This window comes from Garra rufa, chromosome 4 (assembly GCF_049309525.1).
Source record: "Garra rufa chromosome 4, GarRuf1.0, whole genome shotgun sequence".
In the NCBI taxonomy this organism is placed as follows: Eukaryota; Metazoa; Chordata; class Actinopteri; order Cypriniformes; family Cyprinidae; genus Garra; species Garra rufa.
The window spans coordinates 15,463,394-15,483,214 of record NC_133364.1 but is presented as its reverse complement, the minus strand read 5'-3'; the positions used below and the strand labels follow the sequence as shown (position 1 = coordinate 15,483,214).

The following is a 19,821-nucleotide window of genomic DNA, read 5'->3' as shown; positions in this document are numbered from 1 at the left end:
CATACCTTCTCATTCATTTGAAGCAAAATTAACTAATTAATAAGATGTAAATTTAGATTTTTTTTTTTTAATTCTTTTTATCAATATTAGGAGGAAACAAAATAGCTTATTAAAGGGCCACAAAAAGTATTCTTATAGCTTCATAAAGTTACAATTAAACCACTGATGTCACATGACTGTTTTAGCGATGTTCTTACTACCTTTCTGGACACTGAATGTAGGATTTCATCAAAAATACATTAATTTGTGTTCCGAAGATGAACAAAGGTCTTATTGGAATTTTACGGAATTTTCATTTTTGGATGAACTATCCCTTTAAGACAATCTAACAGATTTATATACTTAAACAAAACTTGTGTGACAGCTTTAGAGAGAAAAGCTATTAACCATGACATAAATTGAAGTTTAAAATTATTTATTTTTCTTCATAATCATCAATCAATACAGTGTTGAGGTGTTAGGAAAATGGCATTTCAAGCTGTTAAAATTAAATCTACAACACTGTTATAATTTTACTGATTTTTTACACACTAGTTTTACGCATTCAAAGGATTAATGATATTTTACAATATTATACACTTGATTTAAACAGAATCAATAAATTATGTAAAATATTTTCCAGCCAAGTGCATGCAGAAGCAAATAAAATTGAATACTGAAAAGCGGCTGAGGCAATCCAACGTAATACACAAAATCAATGATCTTTTTCATTAGCATTTCCAAAATAATCAATGCAAGCCATCTTCAGCAATAGCACAACTGCAATTTCAAAACACTGGGTGCAAAATGTTTAAAACATCAGTACTGTTGGATCCCTTTGCGGTCTGGCATAAAATTACAAGGTTAGTAATTAGAGTTTAAATAAAAAATTAAAAAGTTTTGATTGAAAATTATTTCCACACACTTTAGTCTGTGCATTTAGCAGTTCACCTCATGCTATCTACAGTACTGTCAGTTCAGTCGACTATTACTAAAGGTTTTCTTGAGGAGAGACGTTACACAACAGCAACTTTATCCTACTGCAAATTAATGGATCAAAATGACATTAGCATATCCCAACAATTCAAAAGCAGCAACTGCAAATGGTAGCTTTCAAGCTCTTTGTTTCATTGAAGACTAGGTAAACAATAACTGTCCTTACAACCAACAAAGCCTTCAAATCAAACCTTCTTATGTGCTCGTCAATATGAGGCAATAGCCTTGATTCCCTGTTATACAGCAACATATGTAACACCTAATTCCACTGCAGTGCACAGTTTACCTTGATATATGTTAAACAGGCAATGGAGAAGGTCAGTGGTTGTGCTAGTTTGGTTTATAGTGTAAGATTCAGAGTTTGGAGCGAAAAGGAAGGCCATCGTACATGTCAGCTTTAAGTTGGGCCCATTCGGCTAGCTTCTGAACGACGCCCTTTTCTTGAGTGAGAACACTTGCCACTTTCTTTAACTTATTCTCGTTACGCTCCAGGTAGCTGCGACCCTCAGCCTGCAGGAAGTCCAGCCTCTCCTGTCTGTTCTCGTCCAATGGGATGTCTTCACTCATGTAAGGGTTAAAACGGAAATAAGTGTTTGGAGGGAGGAGGGCATCCAGCATTGTGTGAACCTCTATAATATAAGAAGAGATTAATTAATACAGGGTTTATGTAGTGATTGACAAACAATAGATTCCACCACAAGTTTATATCATGCGATTCTGAGAAAAAAAGTCAGAATTGTGAGGAAAAAAGTCTAAATTCTCACAGAAAACTTGCAATTTTGACTTTATTTCCTGTAATTGGAAGTATATATCCCACTGTTTTAAATTTAAAACTCACAATTGTGAGTTTATATATCCCCCAATTCTGAATTTATAACTTGCAACTGTGAGTTTATATCTCACAATTCTAAGAAAAATGGTCAGAATTGCAAAAAAAAAGGTCTGATTTCTTGGAAAACCTCGCAATTCTGACTATTTCCCACAATTGTGAGTTTATATCATGTGATACTGAGAAAAAAAAAGTCAGAATGGTGAGAAAAAGTCTAAGTTCTCAAAGAAAACTTGGAATTCTGACTATATTTCCTGCAACTGCAAGTTTATATACCACTGTTCTGACTTTATAACGCAATTGCAAGTTCATATCTCACAATTCTGAGAAAAAACTACTTCTAGTTCTGACTACTTCTCGCGATTGTGAGTTTATATCATGCGAAACTTAGAATAAAATTCAGAATTGTGAGAAAAGGTCAGAATTCTCTGAAGAAAATTGCAATTCTGATTTTATTTTTTGCAACTGCAAGTTTATATTCCACTGTACTGACTTTATTACTCACAATTGTGAGTTTATATCTTGCAATTCTGACTTTTTAGCTTGCAATTGTGAGTTTATATCTCACAATTCTAAGACAAAAAAATAAAATTGCAAGAAAAAAATCTAAATTGTGAGAAGTTAGAATTCTAAGAAAAAACTCGCTATTCTGTCTGTATTTCTCGCAATATTGAGTTTATATCATGGGATTCTGAAAAAAAAAAATCAGAATTGTGAGAAAAAGTCAGAATTCTCAGAAAAAAAACAAATGTGACTCTGGTCCACAAAACCAGTCATAAGGTTAAATTTTACAAAACTGAGATGTATACTTCATATGAAAGCTCAATAAATAAGCTTTCTATTGATGTATGGTTTGTGAGGATAAGACAATATTTGGCCGAGATACATCTATTTGAAAATCTGGAATCTGAGGGTGCAAAAAAATCTTTAAAATCACCTTTAAAGTTCTCCAAATTAAGTTCTTAACAATGCATATTACTAATCAAAAATTACATTTTGATATGTTTACAGTAGGAATTTTACAAAAAATCTTCATGGAACATATTCTTTACTTAATTTCCTAATGATTTTTGGCATAAAAGAAAAATCAATAATTTTGACCCATACTATGTATTTTTGGCTATTGCTACAAATATACCCCAGCGACTTAAGACTGGTTTTGTGGTCCAGGGTCACAAATAACTCGCAGTTGCAAGTTAATATCTCACAATTCTGTGACAAAAAGTCAACTGCAAGAAAAAACGTCTTGGAAGTCTCAGAAATCTTGGAAAAACTTGCAATTGTGAGTTTATATCATACGATTCTGAGATTTCTCACAATTGTGAGTTCATATGCAATTCTGAGAAAAAAAGTCAGAATTGTGAGAAAAAGTCTAAAAAAAAAAAATGCAATTTTGACTTGATTTCTCCTAATTGCAAGTTTATAACCCACTTTCTGACCTTATAACTCGCAATTGTGAGTTAATATCTCCCAATTATTCAATTGCAAGGAAAAGTCAATTCTCAGGAAAAAAAAACTCACAACTCAAATGTTTCTCACAATTGTGAGTTCATATCACGCGATTCAGAGAAAATAAGTCAATTTGCAATTTTAGATCCCACTGTTCTGACTTTATAACTCACAATTGTGAGTTTATATTTCACAATTCTGAGAAAAAAGTCAGAATTGTGATATAAAGACACAATTACCTTACTACCAGTGGAAAGATATGATCATGTGACCCCATCATCTCACCTTCAGTGTCAGTGGCGCTGCTGATGACATTGGTAATTTTGGTCTTCAAGCTAGTATAAGTGCTCGAACTGGTCTTGCCAACGGTTTCGTAGCGTCCTGTGCCCAGAGATACCACACACTGCACAGGTGTGTTGGGCCACAAACACTTGCTCTCATGGATGGCCAGAGCAGTAGGATTGTTGATCAAGAGACCACCATCCTGGATAAAAACACGAATCAATTCAATTTTAACAACATCTCAGCCAGGTAACTATATACGAGTGGGAAAGCAATTGGTTCATTTGTGCTAAAATATGCTATATATACAGTTGAAGTCAAAAGTTTACATAAACCAGAATCTGCAAAATGTTCATTATTTTACCAAAATAAGAGGGATCATATAAAATGATTTTTTTTTCAGTACTGACCTGAGTAAGATATTTCACATAAAGATGTTTACATATAGTCCACAAGAGAAAATAATAGTTGAGTTACACTTAATTCTTAATACTGTGTTGTTACCTGAATGATCCACAGCTGTGTTTTTTATTTTTGTTCAGTTTAAAATCCTTCATCCCACAATTCTTTTTCAGCATTTTTGTGTATTTGAACCCTTTCCAACAATGAGTGTATGATTTTGAGATCCATATTTTCACACTGAGGACAACTGAGGGACTCATATACAACTATTACAGAAGGTTCAAATGCTTACTGATGCCCCAGAAGGGAAAAAAAACAATGCTTTAAGAGCCGGGGGTGAAAACTTTTGCATTTTAAGATCAGGATAAATGTAACTTATTTTGTCTAGTATCTTCTGTGGCTTATGAAGGGCAATACTAAATGAAAAATAAAAGATATTTAGGCAAAATAAGAAAAATGTACACATTCTCATTCCGTTCAAAAGTTTACACCCCCCATTTCCGCCAAAATAACCGTTCTATTTTGGTTTCTTTGTGAAAATCTGGGTTATTCTTTGAAATACTAGAGGTACAACATAAAAGAGGTGAATTTGCATTTCTAGCTGATATGATTATGGGAATCATCACTGTAGACTATAATGGACGCAGGATCTCTCCTCCATAGGAGACGTGGGTAGATGTGTTCATTTCACCTGAGGCATGTGAAATCTATTTACTTGGCATCATCCTTCTCCGTTTCCCTGCCTCCCTTAAGGAGCACATCAGAGAAAACAAGATGAAATTGTCCACTAGACAGCATCCCTCATTCCTCTAATATGCCCTACATTTTAGTGACACAGATACCGATGCGTATTATTGAACTGTACATTGATTTCTGAGTCCAAAGCTAATGAATTAGATGGATATTTCACCAAGAACTAACACCTTTTTCATTATCAAGACTTTCAAACTTGTCTTCTGTGGAAGACAAAAGGAGATGTTTAGCAGAATGTCCAGGCTGCTCGTTTCCATGTAATGAAAATGAATGGTGACCATGCTTGTCAAGCTTAAGTAAAAAGTAAATTTCGACAGATTTTTGGGTGAACTATTCTTTTACTAAAGGAATCAATGAATCAATCAGTGAAGAAGAAAAACAAACAAACAGTAGAGGACTGACTCCTTGTTTGATGGTTGAGAGTCCTTGAGGAGAGTATGCGTAACAGATTAGAGCCCAGGCATGTGGAGAAGCAACTGAAGAGCTATTCAGAGCAAGAAAGAGAGAGAGAACAAGCGAAAGATAGAGAGAGGTTCTGCCATTGGTGGCATTCGGAGTCCCGGGCATCGAGTGCTCTGTTGGCAACAGGTTTTAGAGCCAAGAGCCTCTACTACATTTGCATTTTAATGAGGACACATTCATCCCACACAGTAAAAACATACATCAAAACATCGCACAGCAGCGTTGAATGTGGAACTATGAGAAGATTAACCTATTGAATGTGCATTAAGTGGGTTTGCTCGGCCCTTAGGCCAAAAAAATTGAATCAGCTACATGGACTATTAGATGAAAAATGAATAGCATCTAAAAATGGTTCATTCTCATCTTGTACGCCAATAAATTAGGCCTTCCCTGAGGACAATGTCACTCTAAATTTCCCATCTAGTGTTCTCCAAAGAACATTTGACCGCAAAATGAGGATTATATCTGATAGACGCATCAAAGCATCATGTGGGTCAATGGTGCATGGGAGTGTCCATTATAAAGAAAGGGAAGAATCTTTTTAAAGGTAGGAAAAGGAAAAGGAAAAGTTTTTCAACTATTAATAAAAAATGAACAATTATTTATTTATTTTTTGTAAATATCTACAAATAATAACAGAAGAACAGAAGAATAAGGCTTTCTTCTTCATTACCATATCCATATTATGACATTTTTCATGTTAAGGCCACTCCAAATAAAATATTAAAATAATAAAATATTTAGTTTATGCTCTCAAAAATGTATTTTAATTCAGGAATGGGCTATATTTTTTATACATTATGCATAATTTAGTATAAAAAAAGAAAAGAAAAAAATCTCGTCATTTACCTCATGTGATAGGCCTATATCTCATTTTTTTATTTTATTTCCCATAATAATATCAAAATTAATTTTAATTCAAAATGTAACTATATTTTTATGCATTTAAATCAATTTATAGATTAAAAATATTATTAAATTAACTGAAAAAAAAAAACATGCAGTCTCCAAAAAATATCAGAATGAATACTCAATTTAATTCAAGAATTGGCTGTATTTTAATGTATTATGAATAAAACTAAAAATATTATATAAAATATAAAAATCTAGGTTAAAAAGTAATAGATTAAAAGATATTTATTTAAAAAATAATTCAAGAATGGGTTGTATTTTTGATGTATTATTAATAAAATAATATGCAAATATTAAATAAAATCAAAAATATATTTATGTATTTTAATTAAATTAGAAGATTATAAATGATTTATGAATAAAAAAAAAATACATGTCATTTACTTGTGACATCTATTTTTTTTTTAGTGTATGCCTCCAAAAAACATCAAAATTATTTTTGTTAATTCAAGAACGGGACATATTATTAATGCATTATTAATAAAACAATATAAAAATGTTATATAAAATATAACATATTTTTTATGTATTTTTAATAAATGAATATATTTTTTAATAAATAACCAAAAAACATGTAATTTACTTCTAGCATCTATTAATAATAAAACAATATAAAAAAATAACAAAATATTCAGATATATTTGTAGGTATTTTTTATAAATTAATATTATTTTTTTGACATCTACTTATTGCTTTTGACATCTGTATTATTTAGTTTATGCCTAAAAAAAATATCAAAATGAGTTTTAATTTAAGAATGGGCTGTATTGTTAATTTATTATGAATAAAGATAAAAATTTGACCTAAAATATAGAAACATATTTGTATGTATTTTGAATAAATTAACAAATTAAAAAAAACATTTACTTGTGACATCTATAATTTTTTAGTTTATGCCTCCAAAAAGTATCAAAAAAGATTTTTAATTCAAAAATAGGCTGTATTTTAAATGTACTATGAATAAAAGCAAATAAAAAATTATATAAACAATCCTTAATTTTTAAATGAACGTAAAAAAATGTAACATCAGGTCTTTTTTTTATTTTATGCAATACATTTTTTTTAATAAATTGTATTTTGAATGCATTCTGAATAGATTAATATACTAATTATTTTGAAAAAATATTAATATTATTTAATCAATTAAAAAATAATTAATATAGTCATTTCAATCTATCACATGCTGTTTTCTACCACCATTCCTATACAATAACAGACCCATCTTTCTATTGACCTCGGCTCTCATCAGACTCTGAATGAATCTGGGCATTCATTTAGCTCAGTGACCAACAGCTTTATTGGCCTTTTTGGGGACAACAGGGACATTGTGAAAAGCTGTATGCGAACTTAGTGGGTGTCAATAGGCAGACGGACAGAATGACGCCTTCCTGATGGCTCAACAGGCACCGCTCAGGGCTACGATTCAACATTAACGTCTGCCGTTTGGCTGATGAAATCTCAGGCTGTGAGGGTACGTTCAGTGTGGCAGCGGTGGGACCGTGCCAGTTTGAACTGGATGAAGACAGGCAGACAGGCAAAAAGACCTGACAGCTACTCCAGGGCACTGCAGACACATATTCAGAAATATAAACTATTCCAAATAATACACTTTCCCTTACAAACCTGGTTTATGCAACCCTTCAATATTACAAATCTAGATGCATACTGCAAGTACGCAGCCACACTTCATGGCTAATATGATTCAGAAAGAGGTGAATCGGAAAATCCAATCTCTCTGACAGGAATCTCTTCAAAAGCAATCTGAGAGGCACTTTAAGACAGACGAGCTGAAGTGCCCTAAGTGACGGCACTCAAGAACAACACTAATGAGTCTGAATGTGCGGCCCTGATGAGACAGCGCAGGCAATAGCCTGAGTGCATGTATGTGCACAGTTTGCTTTTCCTCCCTCTTCGTCTCACAAGAACCTAAAAGGGTTTGTAATGATTCTCAATACTCCAAAGATGTCTGAGCGAGGATGACGTCACACGTTCAAAAGTAATAGTTAGCCTTAAAAAATGTAAGAATGAGTTGAGAGCTAATAGAAATGTAATGGAGATAATGTAGACCGGGCTTTGCGTGCTTTACCTGGTGGAGGTCATTTCCTAGTACGAATTCCTGGAAGTATCCTGGAGCAGCGGAGGATGCTCGAATGGCCTGCCACATTTTGTGCTGGCAGCCGCCCAAGTAGTGTGAGCGAACCCCTGGCAGGAAGTTATAATTCCTGAAGACATACGCCTTCAGCGGCAGGCCTCTGTTCACTATGGTGCTCACTGCTGACACCTAGAGGAAGCATTGAGTGATTTATCTTAACTGTTAAAAGATGAGAATTGCTTTTTTTAATAACAAATATATATTGAAACCCACCTTGGGGCATTTAGGGTTTTTGGACGTCTCGATCATTAGTGCAGGTCCCATTCGTTCTCTGGTGAGAATAAACAAAACATTAAAATAAAACAAAATGAAAACAGTAAATGAGCAATACACTGTTCTACAATCACTTTAAAATTGTTTAAAATTCTTTACCTGTTATTTTATTATTATGGTACTCTATTTTTTAATACGATTTAATTTTCCTTTAATTTCAGTGCGGTTGTATACATCTCTTTACCTTTTTACCATTACCATTGTACCATACCTTTACCATTTTAGCTCCAAACTGTTGCAATTTACAATGGCAATAAAGTAAATAAAACAAAATAAGTAATACAATTCTGTTTCATATGAGCTTATTCAAGTCACTTTTAAAATAACTTAAAAAAGTAATTAACTTAAATAAAAAATTAAATAAAATGCTGTATGATATGGGCTTGTTCAAGTCACTTTTACAATAAAATAAAAAATAATAAAATAAATACATAAATGTTTCATATGAGCTTGTTCAAATCACTTTTAAAATAACTTTTTTTAAATTAAATTATATAAGTAAAAAAAGTAATAATACAATTCTGCTTCATGTGGGCTTGATCAAGTCATTTTTAAAATAATTAAAAATATATTAATAAAATACAATAAAAATAAAATTAAGTTTCATATGGGCTTGTTCAAGTCACTTTTAAAATAACTAAAAAAAATATGGGCTTGTTCATGTCACTTAAAATAACTTAAAAACAATAAATAAAATTAAAAAATAAATAAAATAAAATTTAAATTCTGTTTCATATGGGCTTTGTTCAAATCACTTTTAAAATAACTTTAAACAAATTAAATTAATTTAAATTAAATTTTAAAAATAAAGAAAATAAATAATCCAATTCTGTTTCATATGGGCTTGTTCAAGTCACTTTTAAAATAACTTTAAAAATAATAATAAAATAAAATAAAATAATAAAATTCAGTTTCATATGGGCTTGTTCAAGTCACTTTTAAAATAACTTTAAAATACAATAAAATAAATAAATAAATAATACAATTCTGTTTAAGTCACTTTAAAATAATTTTAGAAACGAAATGAAATAAAATAATAAAATAAAATAGGCTTATTGACTTCATTGTCTTACTTCAAGATCTCTTCCCAGGTCTGGCTGTCATAGTACGCATGACTCCATCCCATTTTAACTGTACCCACAATTAAGTTCTGTTTAAAGACATCAGTTCCTAACTTCCGATACAGTTCCTCACACTCATCCAGAGGGAACTGGAACACACCCAGCATTAAGGCCAGGATGGCCCCTACGGAAAAAAAAAACTCAGATTTAAAGGATGTTTGTTCATTCCTATATCTAACAGATTTTTTCCAAGTAGTAATTATAATATACCTGTACTAACTCCACATATGTAGTCAAACAGTTGGTAGATGGGCTTCCCTGTCAGATTCTCCAGCCTGTGCAAAGCCTGTAATGCAACCAAACCCCTGCAAAACAAATACATCCCTTAACAGACCTGTCCTGCACACATTACATTTCACTGCACATACAGTATACATCTTATAACATAAAATGTAAGGATAAATTCTCTGAAACAAAATAATAGTTGGCATGGACAATATCATTTTTTTTTTGTTATTTGTTTTAAATTTTATTAGTGTTTTTTACTACTTTTAATTACATTTTAGCTTATTGATGCTTACTTAAATTCAAATTTAAATATACCATATGGTTTTTAATTGATAATTATATCTATAGATTTATAAATATCGACAATTGCACATTATTTATTACAGCGATTATATATATTTTACTTTAAGTATATCATATCTTAAGAATATCATATTCCACTGCTGTGATTTTATTTTATTTTTTTATTCCTGGTAAAATCATGACAAAAGTATGAAAATTGGCCTACAATGACTGACAACACCTAATGGGATTGCAAAATTGTGTCAGTTCTATTTTTGGATGACCTACTTTTAGGTAAATTTGGGCTGACCTACATTTATCCTAAAAGTACTTTCACAATCTGTTAACTTTAGGTTAATCATTTTCCCCAGCTGTCAGCTGTGTGTCACCTGGTCCCTCCTCCATCGATGGAGAGGACACGTATCCCTCTGCCTTTGACCGGGTCAGTGTACCCCACCAGGGCCAGAGCTTGTCTCACTGCAGCCTGCAGGTTGGCATCTCTTGCCTGCCTCAAACGCAGAAGACACGGGATGACCTTCTCCTACAGACAGTGAGAGAAAGGAAGCAATGAAACACAGAAAGTTATTGATGGAAATTACAATGCACAAAAATAAATCTGAACACAAACTTACAATTACTGCCACTCCTCTGGTCTCAGGAAACTCCAACAGGTGGAAGCTCAGTTCTTCCACCCTGCTGATGTTGATCTTCACATCCGTGACTCGTTGAAGACTCTTGACCAGTGCTCTGGTTCGGTTATCCACACTAACACGTGCTATAATCTATATACACACACAGAACAATTACGTTTAATTCTTAAACATTCTTATTTAATTCCACACTAAAATATCAAAGTTTAATACAACAGCATTTTAGTGCGATGTTAAAAAATAATACAAATCTAAAATTACGAGATTAAAGTCATAATATTTAGAGATTAAAGTTGAAATATTATGAGAATTAAGACAAAATTATGAGAATAAAGTCGAAATGTTTAGAGAATAAAGTCAGAAGGTTTCGAGAATAAAGTCAAAATGTTTTAAGAATAAAGCTGAAATGATTCAAGAATAAAGCGGAAATGTTGAGTATAAAGTGGAAAGTTGAGAATGTTAATGTTTCGAGAATAAAGTCGAAATGTTTCGAAATTAACATCTAAATGTTTTGAGAATAAAGAAGAAATTTCGAAAATGAAGTCTAAATGTTTTGTGAATAAAGTCGAAATGTTTCGAAAATATAGACAAAACGTTACAAGAATAAAGTCGAAATGTTTCGAGAATAAAGTCGAAATGTTTTAAGAATGAGGTCGAAATGTTTTGAGAATAAAGTCTAAATGTTTCCAGAATAAAGTTAAAATGTTTTGAGAATAAAGTCGAAATGTTTTGAGAATAAAGTCGAACTTGTTTTGAGAATAAAGTCGAAATGTTTTGAGAATAAAGTCGAACTTGTTTTGAGAATAAAGTCGAAATGTTTTGAGAATAAAGTCGAAATGTTTTGAGAATAAAGTCGAAATGTTTTGAGAATAAAGTCGAAATGTTTTGAGAATAAAGTCGAAATGTTTTAAGAATGAGGTCGAAATGTTTTGAGAATAAAGTCGAAATGTTTCGAGAATAAAGTCGAAATGTTTTAAGAATGAGGTCGAAATGTTTTGAGAATAAAGTCTAAATGTTTCCAGAATAAAGTTAAAATGTTTTGAGAATAAAGTCGAAATGTTTCCAGAATAAAGTTAAAATGTTTTGAGAATAAAGTCGAACTTGTTTTGAGAATAAAGTCGAAATGTTTTGAGAATAAAGTCGAAATGTTTTGAGAATAAAGTCGAAATGTTTTGAGAATAAAGTCGAAATGTTTCCAGAATAAAGTCGAACTTGTTTTGAGAATAAAGTCGAACTTGTTTTGAGAATAAAGTCGAAATGTTTTAAGAATGAGGTCGAAATGTTTTGAGAATAAAGTCGAAATGTTTTAAGAATGAGGTCGAAATGTTTTGAGAATAAAGTCGAAATGTTTCGAGAATAAAGTCGAAATGTTTTAAGAATGAGGTCGAAATGTTTTGAGAATAAAGTCTAAATGTTTCCAGAATAAAGTTAAAATGTTTTGAGAATAAAGTCGAAATGTTTCCAGAATAAAGTTAAAATGTTTTGAGAATAAAGTCGAACTTGTTTTGAGAATAAAGTCGAAATGTTTTGAGAATAAAGTCGAAATGTTTTGAGAATAAAGTCGAAATGTTTTGAGAATAAAGTCGAAATGTTTCCAGAATAAAGTCGAACTTGTTTTGAGAATAAAGTCGAAATGTTTTGAGAATAAAGTCGAAATGTTTTGAGAATAAAGTCGAACTTGTTTTGAGAATAAAGTCGAAATGTTTCGAGAATAAAGTCGAAATATTTTGAGAATAAAGTCGAAATGTTTCCAGAATAAAGTTAAAATGTTTTGAGAATAAAGTCTAAATGTTTCCAGAATAAAGTTAAAATGTTTTGAGAATAAAGTCGAAATGTTTCCAGAATAAAGTTAAAATGTTTTGAGAATAAAGTCGAACTTGTTTTGAGAATAAAGTCGAAATGTTTTGAGAATAAAGTCGAAATGTTTTGAGAATAAAGTCGAAATGTTTTGAGAATAAAGTCGAAATGTTTTGAGAATAAAGTCTAAATGTTTCCAGAATAAAGTTAAAATGTTTTGAGAATAAAGTCGAACTTGTTTTGAGAATAAAGTCGAAATGTTTTGAGAATAAAGTCGAAATGTTTTGAGAATAAAGTCGAAATGTTTTGAGAATAAAGTCGAAATGTTTCGAGAATAAAGTCGAAATATTTTGAGAATAAAGTCGAAATGTTTCCAGAATAAAGTTAAAATGTTTTGAGAATAAAGTCGAACTTGTTTTGAGAATAAAGATAAAATGTTTTGAGAATAAAGTCAAAATGTTTCGAGAATGAAGTCGAAATATTTTAAGAATAAAGTCGAAATGTTTTGAGAATAAAGTCGAACTTGCTTTGAGAATAAAGTCGAAATGTTTTGAGAATAAAGTCGAACTTGTTTTGAGAATAAAGTCGAAATGTTTTGAGAATAAAGTCGAAATGTTTTGAGAATAAAGTCGAAATGTTTTGAGAATAAAGTCGAAATGTTTTGAGAATAAAGTCGAAATGTTTTGAGAATAAAGTCGAAATGTTTTGAGAATAAAGTCGAAATGTTTTGAGAATAAAGTCGAAATGTTTTGAGAATAAAGTCGAAATGTTTTGAGAATAAAGTCGAACTTGTTTTGAGAATAAAGTCGAAATGTTTTGAGAATAAAGTCGAAATGTTTTGAGAATAAAGTCGAAATGTTTTGAGAATAAAGTCGAAATGTTTTGAGAATAAAGTCAAAATTACGAGAATGAAACCATAGCAAGTAAAGTTAAAATATTTTGACGGTATAGCCTGCGCATGCAAATGGCCCAAATTGCGAGCACCAGGAGAAATTGCCAGGCCACCGGAATTTATTTGGATATATGCGGGATTATTAGCAGAAATAATAATCATGTGTTATACTCGCAGGAACAGTATGCTTGGAAACCGATTGTTTCGCTAGATAACACCATTATTCCTCAAAATAATATTCTACCTTCTCCCTCTGAGACAGCAGTCTCTGTGCTTTCTCTTCTGCCTCTTTTTGCTCCTTGCTTTCTGCACTCTTTGCATCCTGGGCCGCGGCTACTTCAGATCCAGAGGTTTTGTCCTTCGCTGGTGTGGCACTCTTTGAATCCGCTCTGAACTTTGGGACTAGAGGGGCGATGTAGTTTCCTACAAAGGCCTGGACACTGGGCCGGGGGTAGGACAGGTAATGACTGATGCCCTTTCTTGGCGATATGGGGATGGTTGAAACACCCTCATCCTGAGCTGGAGCTGGAGCTGAAGGGGCTTGTGGACTTGGGACGGAGCCTTCCTTGTCAATAGCAGGGGGTGTTTCTGGTGTGGATCTATGGGACACAGGTGCTGCCATTAGGATATGATCCTTGGTACTTTTTTGGATCTGAGATGTCGTGGACGTAGTTTCTCCTTTAACCAGTTGTGATCTTTTGTCATCTCGTGGGTCGCTTCCAAAGTAGGTATTGACATGTTCAGCCAGGTGATTGTACGTTTCATCCATGTTGGTTGTGAACGCTGCGGGCTGGAAACGTTGCAGCGTTTGCTTCGCAACCGCACTGGTGGCGTTTCCCGCACTGCTCGACAGACTACTAACAGATTTTGGGGGTTCTTTATGAGGTTCTATGTCTTTTTTCACCTCTTTCTCTCTGGGTGGCTCAGGTGCCGCCATGGTCATGACAGCTCCAGCCTCTGCGTTGGGACATTCTACTTTAACCTCTTTAGTTTTGCTCTGGGTGGCATCGGGTTTGAGGCGTGTAAACTTGGCAAGGAGGTCGGTGTTCACCGTTCCGCTCACGGCTTTGGTAACGGTGTCCAGTGTGCTCCTGATGCGTGACATGCGGCGAGGTTACTCGAGGGATATTCCTTGAGAAAACACACGTGTGTGGATTGGGCATCAGAGCTGGCGATCCCTGCAGAGCTCAGTCAAAGCTTTAGCCATTTCACATCCACCTGATACGAACTACGTCATAATACACGAGGAGGAGGATTTTCTCATTTTAAAGTTGACCTGTAATGAGAAAGATTGTTATTTGTTATCATTAAATGAATAATGTTTAATATTAAGGAACCATAAGAAAAAAAAACTGCATAGCATTGTGCTAAAAGCAGTCAGAACCTTTGAGCAACTGCATAGCAACACCCTGGAATAATAATATTTAATATTCAAAGTGAATACGATGTTATAAAAAGAAGGAATTTCTTCATGAAGACAATGGGCCTCATTTATGAAACATGAGCATGAGCATTCATTATGCTTTTCCAACATTTTGTTAATTTAATTATTAAATCAAATGAAAATATATATTATTTTTTCATTTTGTATTTTATAATATTATAATTTGTATTTAATAATATTTTATTAATAACATTTGCATAAATTAAAATGACTCGGATTAGCTTACAGACAACCTATAGATAGATAAACTGGTATTTGGTATTAGTAAATGAATTATATATTACTAAGAATAATAAATAATCCAGGACATCCTACCACAATATTTTTTAATTTAACAATATTTCATTTTTAAATAAATAACCTATACAATATTTTCATTTTTAACTAAATAGTCACAAAGTAATATTTAAATAATAATAATAACAATATTTCTTAAAACACATTTTCATTCATGTAATACAGTCACAAACATTGTCCTGTCTAAAAAAAAGAAACTAAAATATTTTAAAATTACATTTTTCTAAATTAAACAATATTTCATTTTCAACTAAATATACTTTAAATATTATAAGAATATATACAAAATAATAATAATAATAATAAAAAGAAATTATATTTTGCATAAAGACAATGGGCCTTACAAATGAAGCAAGAGCAGATGCAGTGCTTAATTCTCATTATAATAATTTGTAAACATTTTTAATACAGTAACAAACATACTGTCAAAAAAAAGAAAATATATTTTAAAATTACATTTTAAAAAACAATGCCAAAATAATATTAATTTACGCATTTATATTAATGTTGTATTTTATGTATGCAATATATATATATATATATATATATATATATATATATGTGTGTGTGTGTGTGTGTGTGTGTGTGTGTATAACATACATAAAATACTAATGTGACTATTACATTAATGAAAATGTGTTTTAAGAAATATTTGTATTATTATTATTTAAATATTACTATAATATTATTTATAGTATATTTATTTAAAAATGTAATATTGTTAAATTTAAAAATATTGTGGTAGGACATCCTGGATGATTTATTATTCTTAGTAATATATAATTCATTTACTAATACCAGATACCAGTTTATCTATCTATAGGTTGTCTGTAAAATAATCCGAGTCATTTTAATTTATGCAAATGTTATTAATAAAGTATTATTAAATAAAAATGATTATACTATAAAATATAAAATGATAAAATAATATATATTTTCTTTTGATTTAATAATTAAATAGTTTAATAATTAAAATAATTATATAATTTTCCCATTTGAATTAAAAGTCATCGGAACAAATGAAAGAAGTAAGATGTCAAGTTTGTGAACGAATTGTTTTGAGTCAAATCATTTTAATAAATTATTTGATTTAGTGCATTCACAACACAGGTATGAATGATTCATTAAAGGAGTAGTTCACTTTCAGAACAAAAATTTACAGATAATGTACTCACCCCCTTGTCATCCAAGATGTTCATGTCTGTCTTTCTTCAGGCGTAAGGAAATTATGTGTTTTGAGTAAAACATTTCAGGATTTCTCTCCATATTATGGACTTCTATGGTGCCCCCGAGTTTGAACTTCCAAAATGCAGCTTCAAAGGGCTCTAAACGATCACAGCCAAGGAAAGAAGGGTCTTATCTAGCAAAACAATGGGCTATTTTCTAAAACAAAATTACAATTTATATACTTTTTAACCTCAAATGCTCGTCTTTTCTCGGCAAGACAAGCATTTGACATTAAAAAGTATATAAGTTGTAAATGTTTTTAGAAAATAACCAATCATTTCGCTAGATTAGACCCTTCTTCCTCAGCTGGGATCATTTAGAGCCCTTTGAAGCTGCATTTTGGAAGTTCAAACTCCAAAACTCCACCATAGAAGTCTATTATATGGAGAGAAATCCTGAAATGTTTTCCTCAAAAAACAAACAAACAAACAAACAAACAAAAAACATTTCTTTAAGACTAAAGAAAGAAAGACATGAACATCTTGGATGACAAGGGGGTGAGTACAATATCTGTACATTTTTGTTCTAAAAGTGAACTACTCCTTTAATGAGTCAGTTAAACTCACCAACTCCTAGTAGTTAAAGGCTTACTGAAGGCGGAAATTTTCAACTTATTGAAAATGTGTTGAATGTTGTGACTGAATTAGTTTGAAGTCTCCATTCATTCAACTAAACAAAGTAACTTCTTCGAAATTTTCTTTAAATAAAAATGTCGAATTTTTATGAATGAAACAATGAATAAAAAAGGTGAGAAAATCCAAAAACACTGAGTGGAATATAAAAATACTTCTGAAATATTATATATTATTTATTGCGTGTACGAGCTGATACAACACCCGTCCCCTGTCAGTCATCGCCATGGAAACCGATGTCAACACTTCAGAAACGCTGACAGCTATGGAAATGGACAGCACAAATATCGCACAAAGTGAGCATAAAATCAAAAACATCGACTGGATCTCTTGCAAAGACTTTACAATCGACATCGGAGAGCAACAGATCAGAAAATACATGGACACATGGGAGATCCAGCAGCCTGGATGGCTCTACAGTCTGAGGTTTCTCCAAGAGACAGAGCTGGAGTTCAAAACGCAGTACCCGTATGAAGCCAAATGGAGCATCCCGACCCCAACCGCCTCGATCCCGAGAGCCACAGCCAGCGTCTATTTCACCATAGAAATCTCCAAAATCAAACCTAACACTCTGCCTGTGGACGTTCACTTCCTCGTCGAAACCAACAGGTCCAAACATATTCCAGGACAAACGAGGTTCAGAGAAAAGTGGCTGATGGATGTCATTGAGAACAAGACTCTGCTGATGGACACTGTTGACTTTTAATACTTCGAAATATGGCAATTTACGATCACTTCCAGTGGAAATAAAGTAAAATGATTTCACCGCTGCTTCATAAATAAATACTGTAACGTTACTTTCACTATATTTACCAAAAAATGTCCTGATTTTGCTTGTGTGGATCGACTTATCTAAACGCTAAATGACTTTTACCTCAACAATACATTGTTATCTAACGTTATATATAAATTGAATTTTCTTATAGAGATCGAAGATTGTTGTTCATATGTATATTGTTGCTGCTCATTGGATCACTGGTGTTGTTTTGATCAGCCAAGACTGCATGAAACGAATCATTCTGCTCTTTTAAGTCGGAGATTGACATATTAAGCATAAAAGTAAAATGACATACCCGCTGCTTCCTTAGTATTCGCTGTCATTGTGTGAAGAAATATTTAGAATACAGAAAGGTGTATGGATTCCCAAATGGAAAAATTGACAGGAAACGTTAAGAGAAAATATGACGTGATGTGAACACAGCCAATCAGAGCGCTGCGAATCTTCTCTTCTCTTCTGTGGATTAGAAACATACAAACAAACGGGAGAGAGCTCACTGCCAACTACTGGGAGTAAGTGAAACAGCATAACAAAAAAATCAATAATCAAATAAATAATATATATACACGTACACACACGTATGTGTATATTTATTTATATATTAATTTATATATAAAAAATATATATGATATATAACTTTATAAACAAAGAATGATTAGTTACGTAAAAAAATAATTGTTACATATTAAATAGCACAGTACAGTAATAATGTTGTGAAGAGGACTTTAAACATTATCTGTTACTATTTTGAAATGTGTTGTAAGATAAAGGATAATTTCTGTGTCTAATACATGTACAATATTGAACAGATTTGCTGGTTAATAATAAAATAACAATGTAAAATTACTATTTATCATTTGTAATTTCTACACTACATATCATTTTATATGTATGTACAGTGTAGCAGGGAAATAATTTTTAACTAAAATTAAAACAACTAAACAACTAAAGATTTAAAAATATTTTAATATATACACTACAAGAATTGTAATGTTTTTTAAAGAAGTCTCTTCTGCTCACCAAGCCTGCATTTGATCCAAAGTACAGCAAAAACAGTCAAATATTTAAAATAACTGTTTTCCATTGAAATATATTTTAAAATGTAATTTATTCTTGTGATCAAACTCAATTTTCAGCATCATTACTCCAGTCTTCAGTGTCACATGATACTTCAGAAATCATTCTAATATGCTGATTTGCTGTTCAAGAAACATTTATTTATCTATTATTATCAATATTTTAAACTGTTGAGTTTTTTTTAGGATTCTTTGATGAATAGAAAGATCCAAATGGTGCTTTAAATTGATCAAAAGTGATGATAAAGACATTTATAATGTTACAAAATATTTCTATTTCAGATAAATGCTGTTCTTCTGAACTTTCTAGTCATCCAAAAAATCAGAAAAATTCTACTCAGCTGTTTTTAGCATAATATTTATAATAAATGTTTTGTTGAGCAGCAAATCAAAATATTAGAATGATTTCTGAAGGATCATGTGACTGGAGTAAAGCTAAGAATTCAGCATTAAAATAACAGGAATAAACTACATTATAAAATATATTCAAATAGATGACAGTTATTTTAAAGAGTAAAGATGTTTCAGAATTGTACTGTTTTTGCTGTACTTTGGTTCAAATAAATGCAGGCTTGGTGAGCAGAAGAGACTTCTTTAAAAAACATTAAAAATGTTACTGTTCAAAAACTTTTGACTGCTAGTGTATTTAGTATTTAAAATAAGATAAACATTTAGTGACATAAACTGTAAAAAACAAAACTAAATTATTTTATTTTAGCTAGTTTAAAAGAATAAAAATAACAAAACCAAAAAAAAAAAATTATATATATATATATATAATAAAATCTAGGAATATTTCAATGATCCTAAAATAACACTGGTGTGTAATACCAGTAATATGGTGATGTATTTATTTTACTTTACGCTGATATTCTTAGTTCTACTTAGCATGCAATGTGTGTAATAGA

At 31.5% G+C, this 19,821-nt stretch overlaps 2 protein-coding genes across 2 annotated transcripts; one reads left to right on the top strand and one right to left on the bottom strand.

Annotated features, from left to right (window-relative positions):
• Window positions 1–398: 398 nt before the first annotated feature.
• pnpla8 (patatin-like phospholipase domain containing 8) lies at window positions 399–18,276 on the bottom strand. Its single transcript, XM_073838138.1, has 10 exons — window positions 18,133–18,276; window positions 13,704–14,735; window positions 10,753–10,902; window positions 10,510–10,661; window positions 9,821–9,915; window positions 9,563–9,734; window positions 8,430–8,487; window positions 8,151–8,345; window positions 3,539–3,737; window positions 399–1,604 (listed from the first exon to the last, which is right to left on the bottom strand). Exons 2-10 carry the CDS (start codon window positions 14,562–14,564, stop codon window positions 1,330–1,332), a joined length of 2,157 nt encoding a protein of 718 aa, XP_073694239.1. The 5' UTR covers window positions 14,565–14,735; window positions 18,133–18,276; the 3' UTR covers window positions 399–1,329.
• akap14 (A-kinase anchoring protein 14) lies at window positions 17,286–17,765 on the top strand. Its single transcript, XM_073837752.1, has one exon. The coding sequence runs from the start codon at window positions 17,286–17,288 to the stop codon at window positions 17,763–17,765; it is 480 nt and encodes a 159-aa protein (XP_073693853.1).
• Window positions 18,277–19,821: the final 1,545 nt, after the last annotated feature.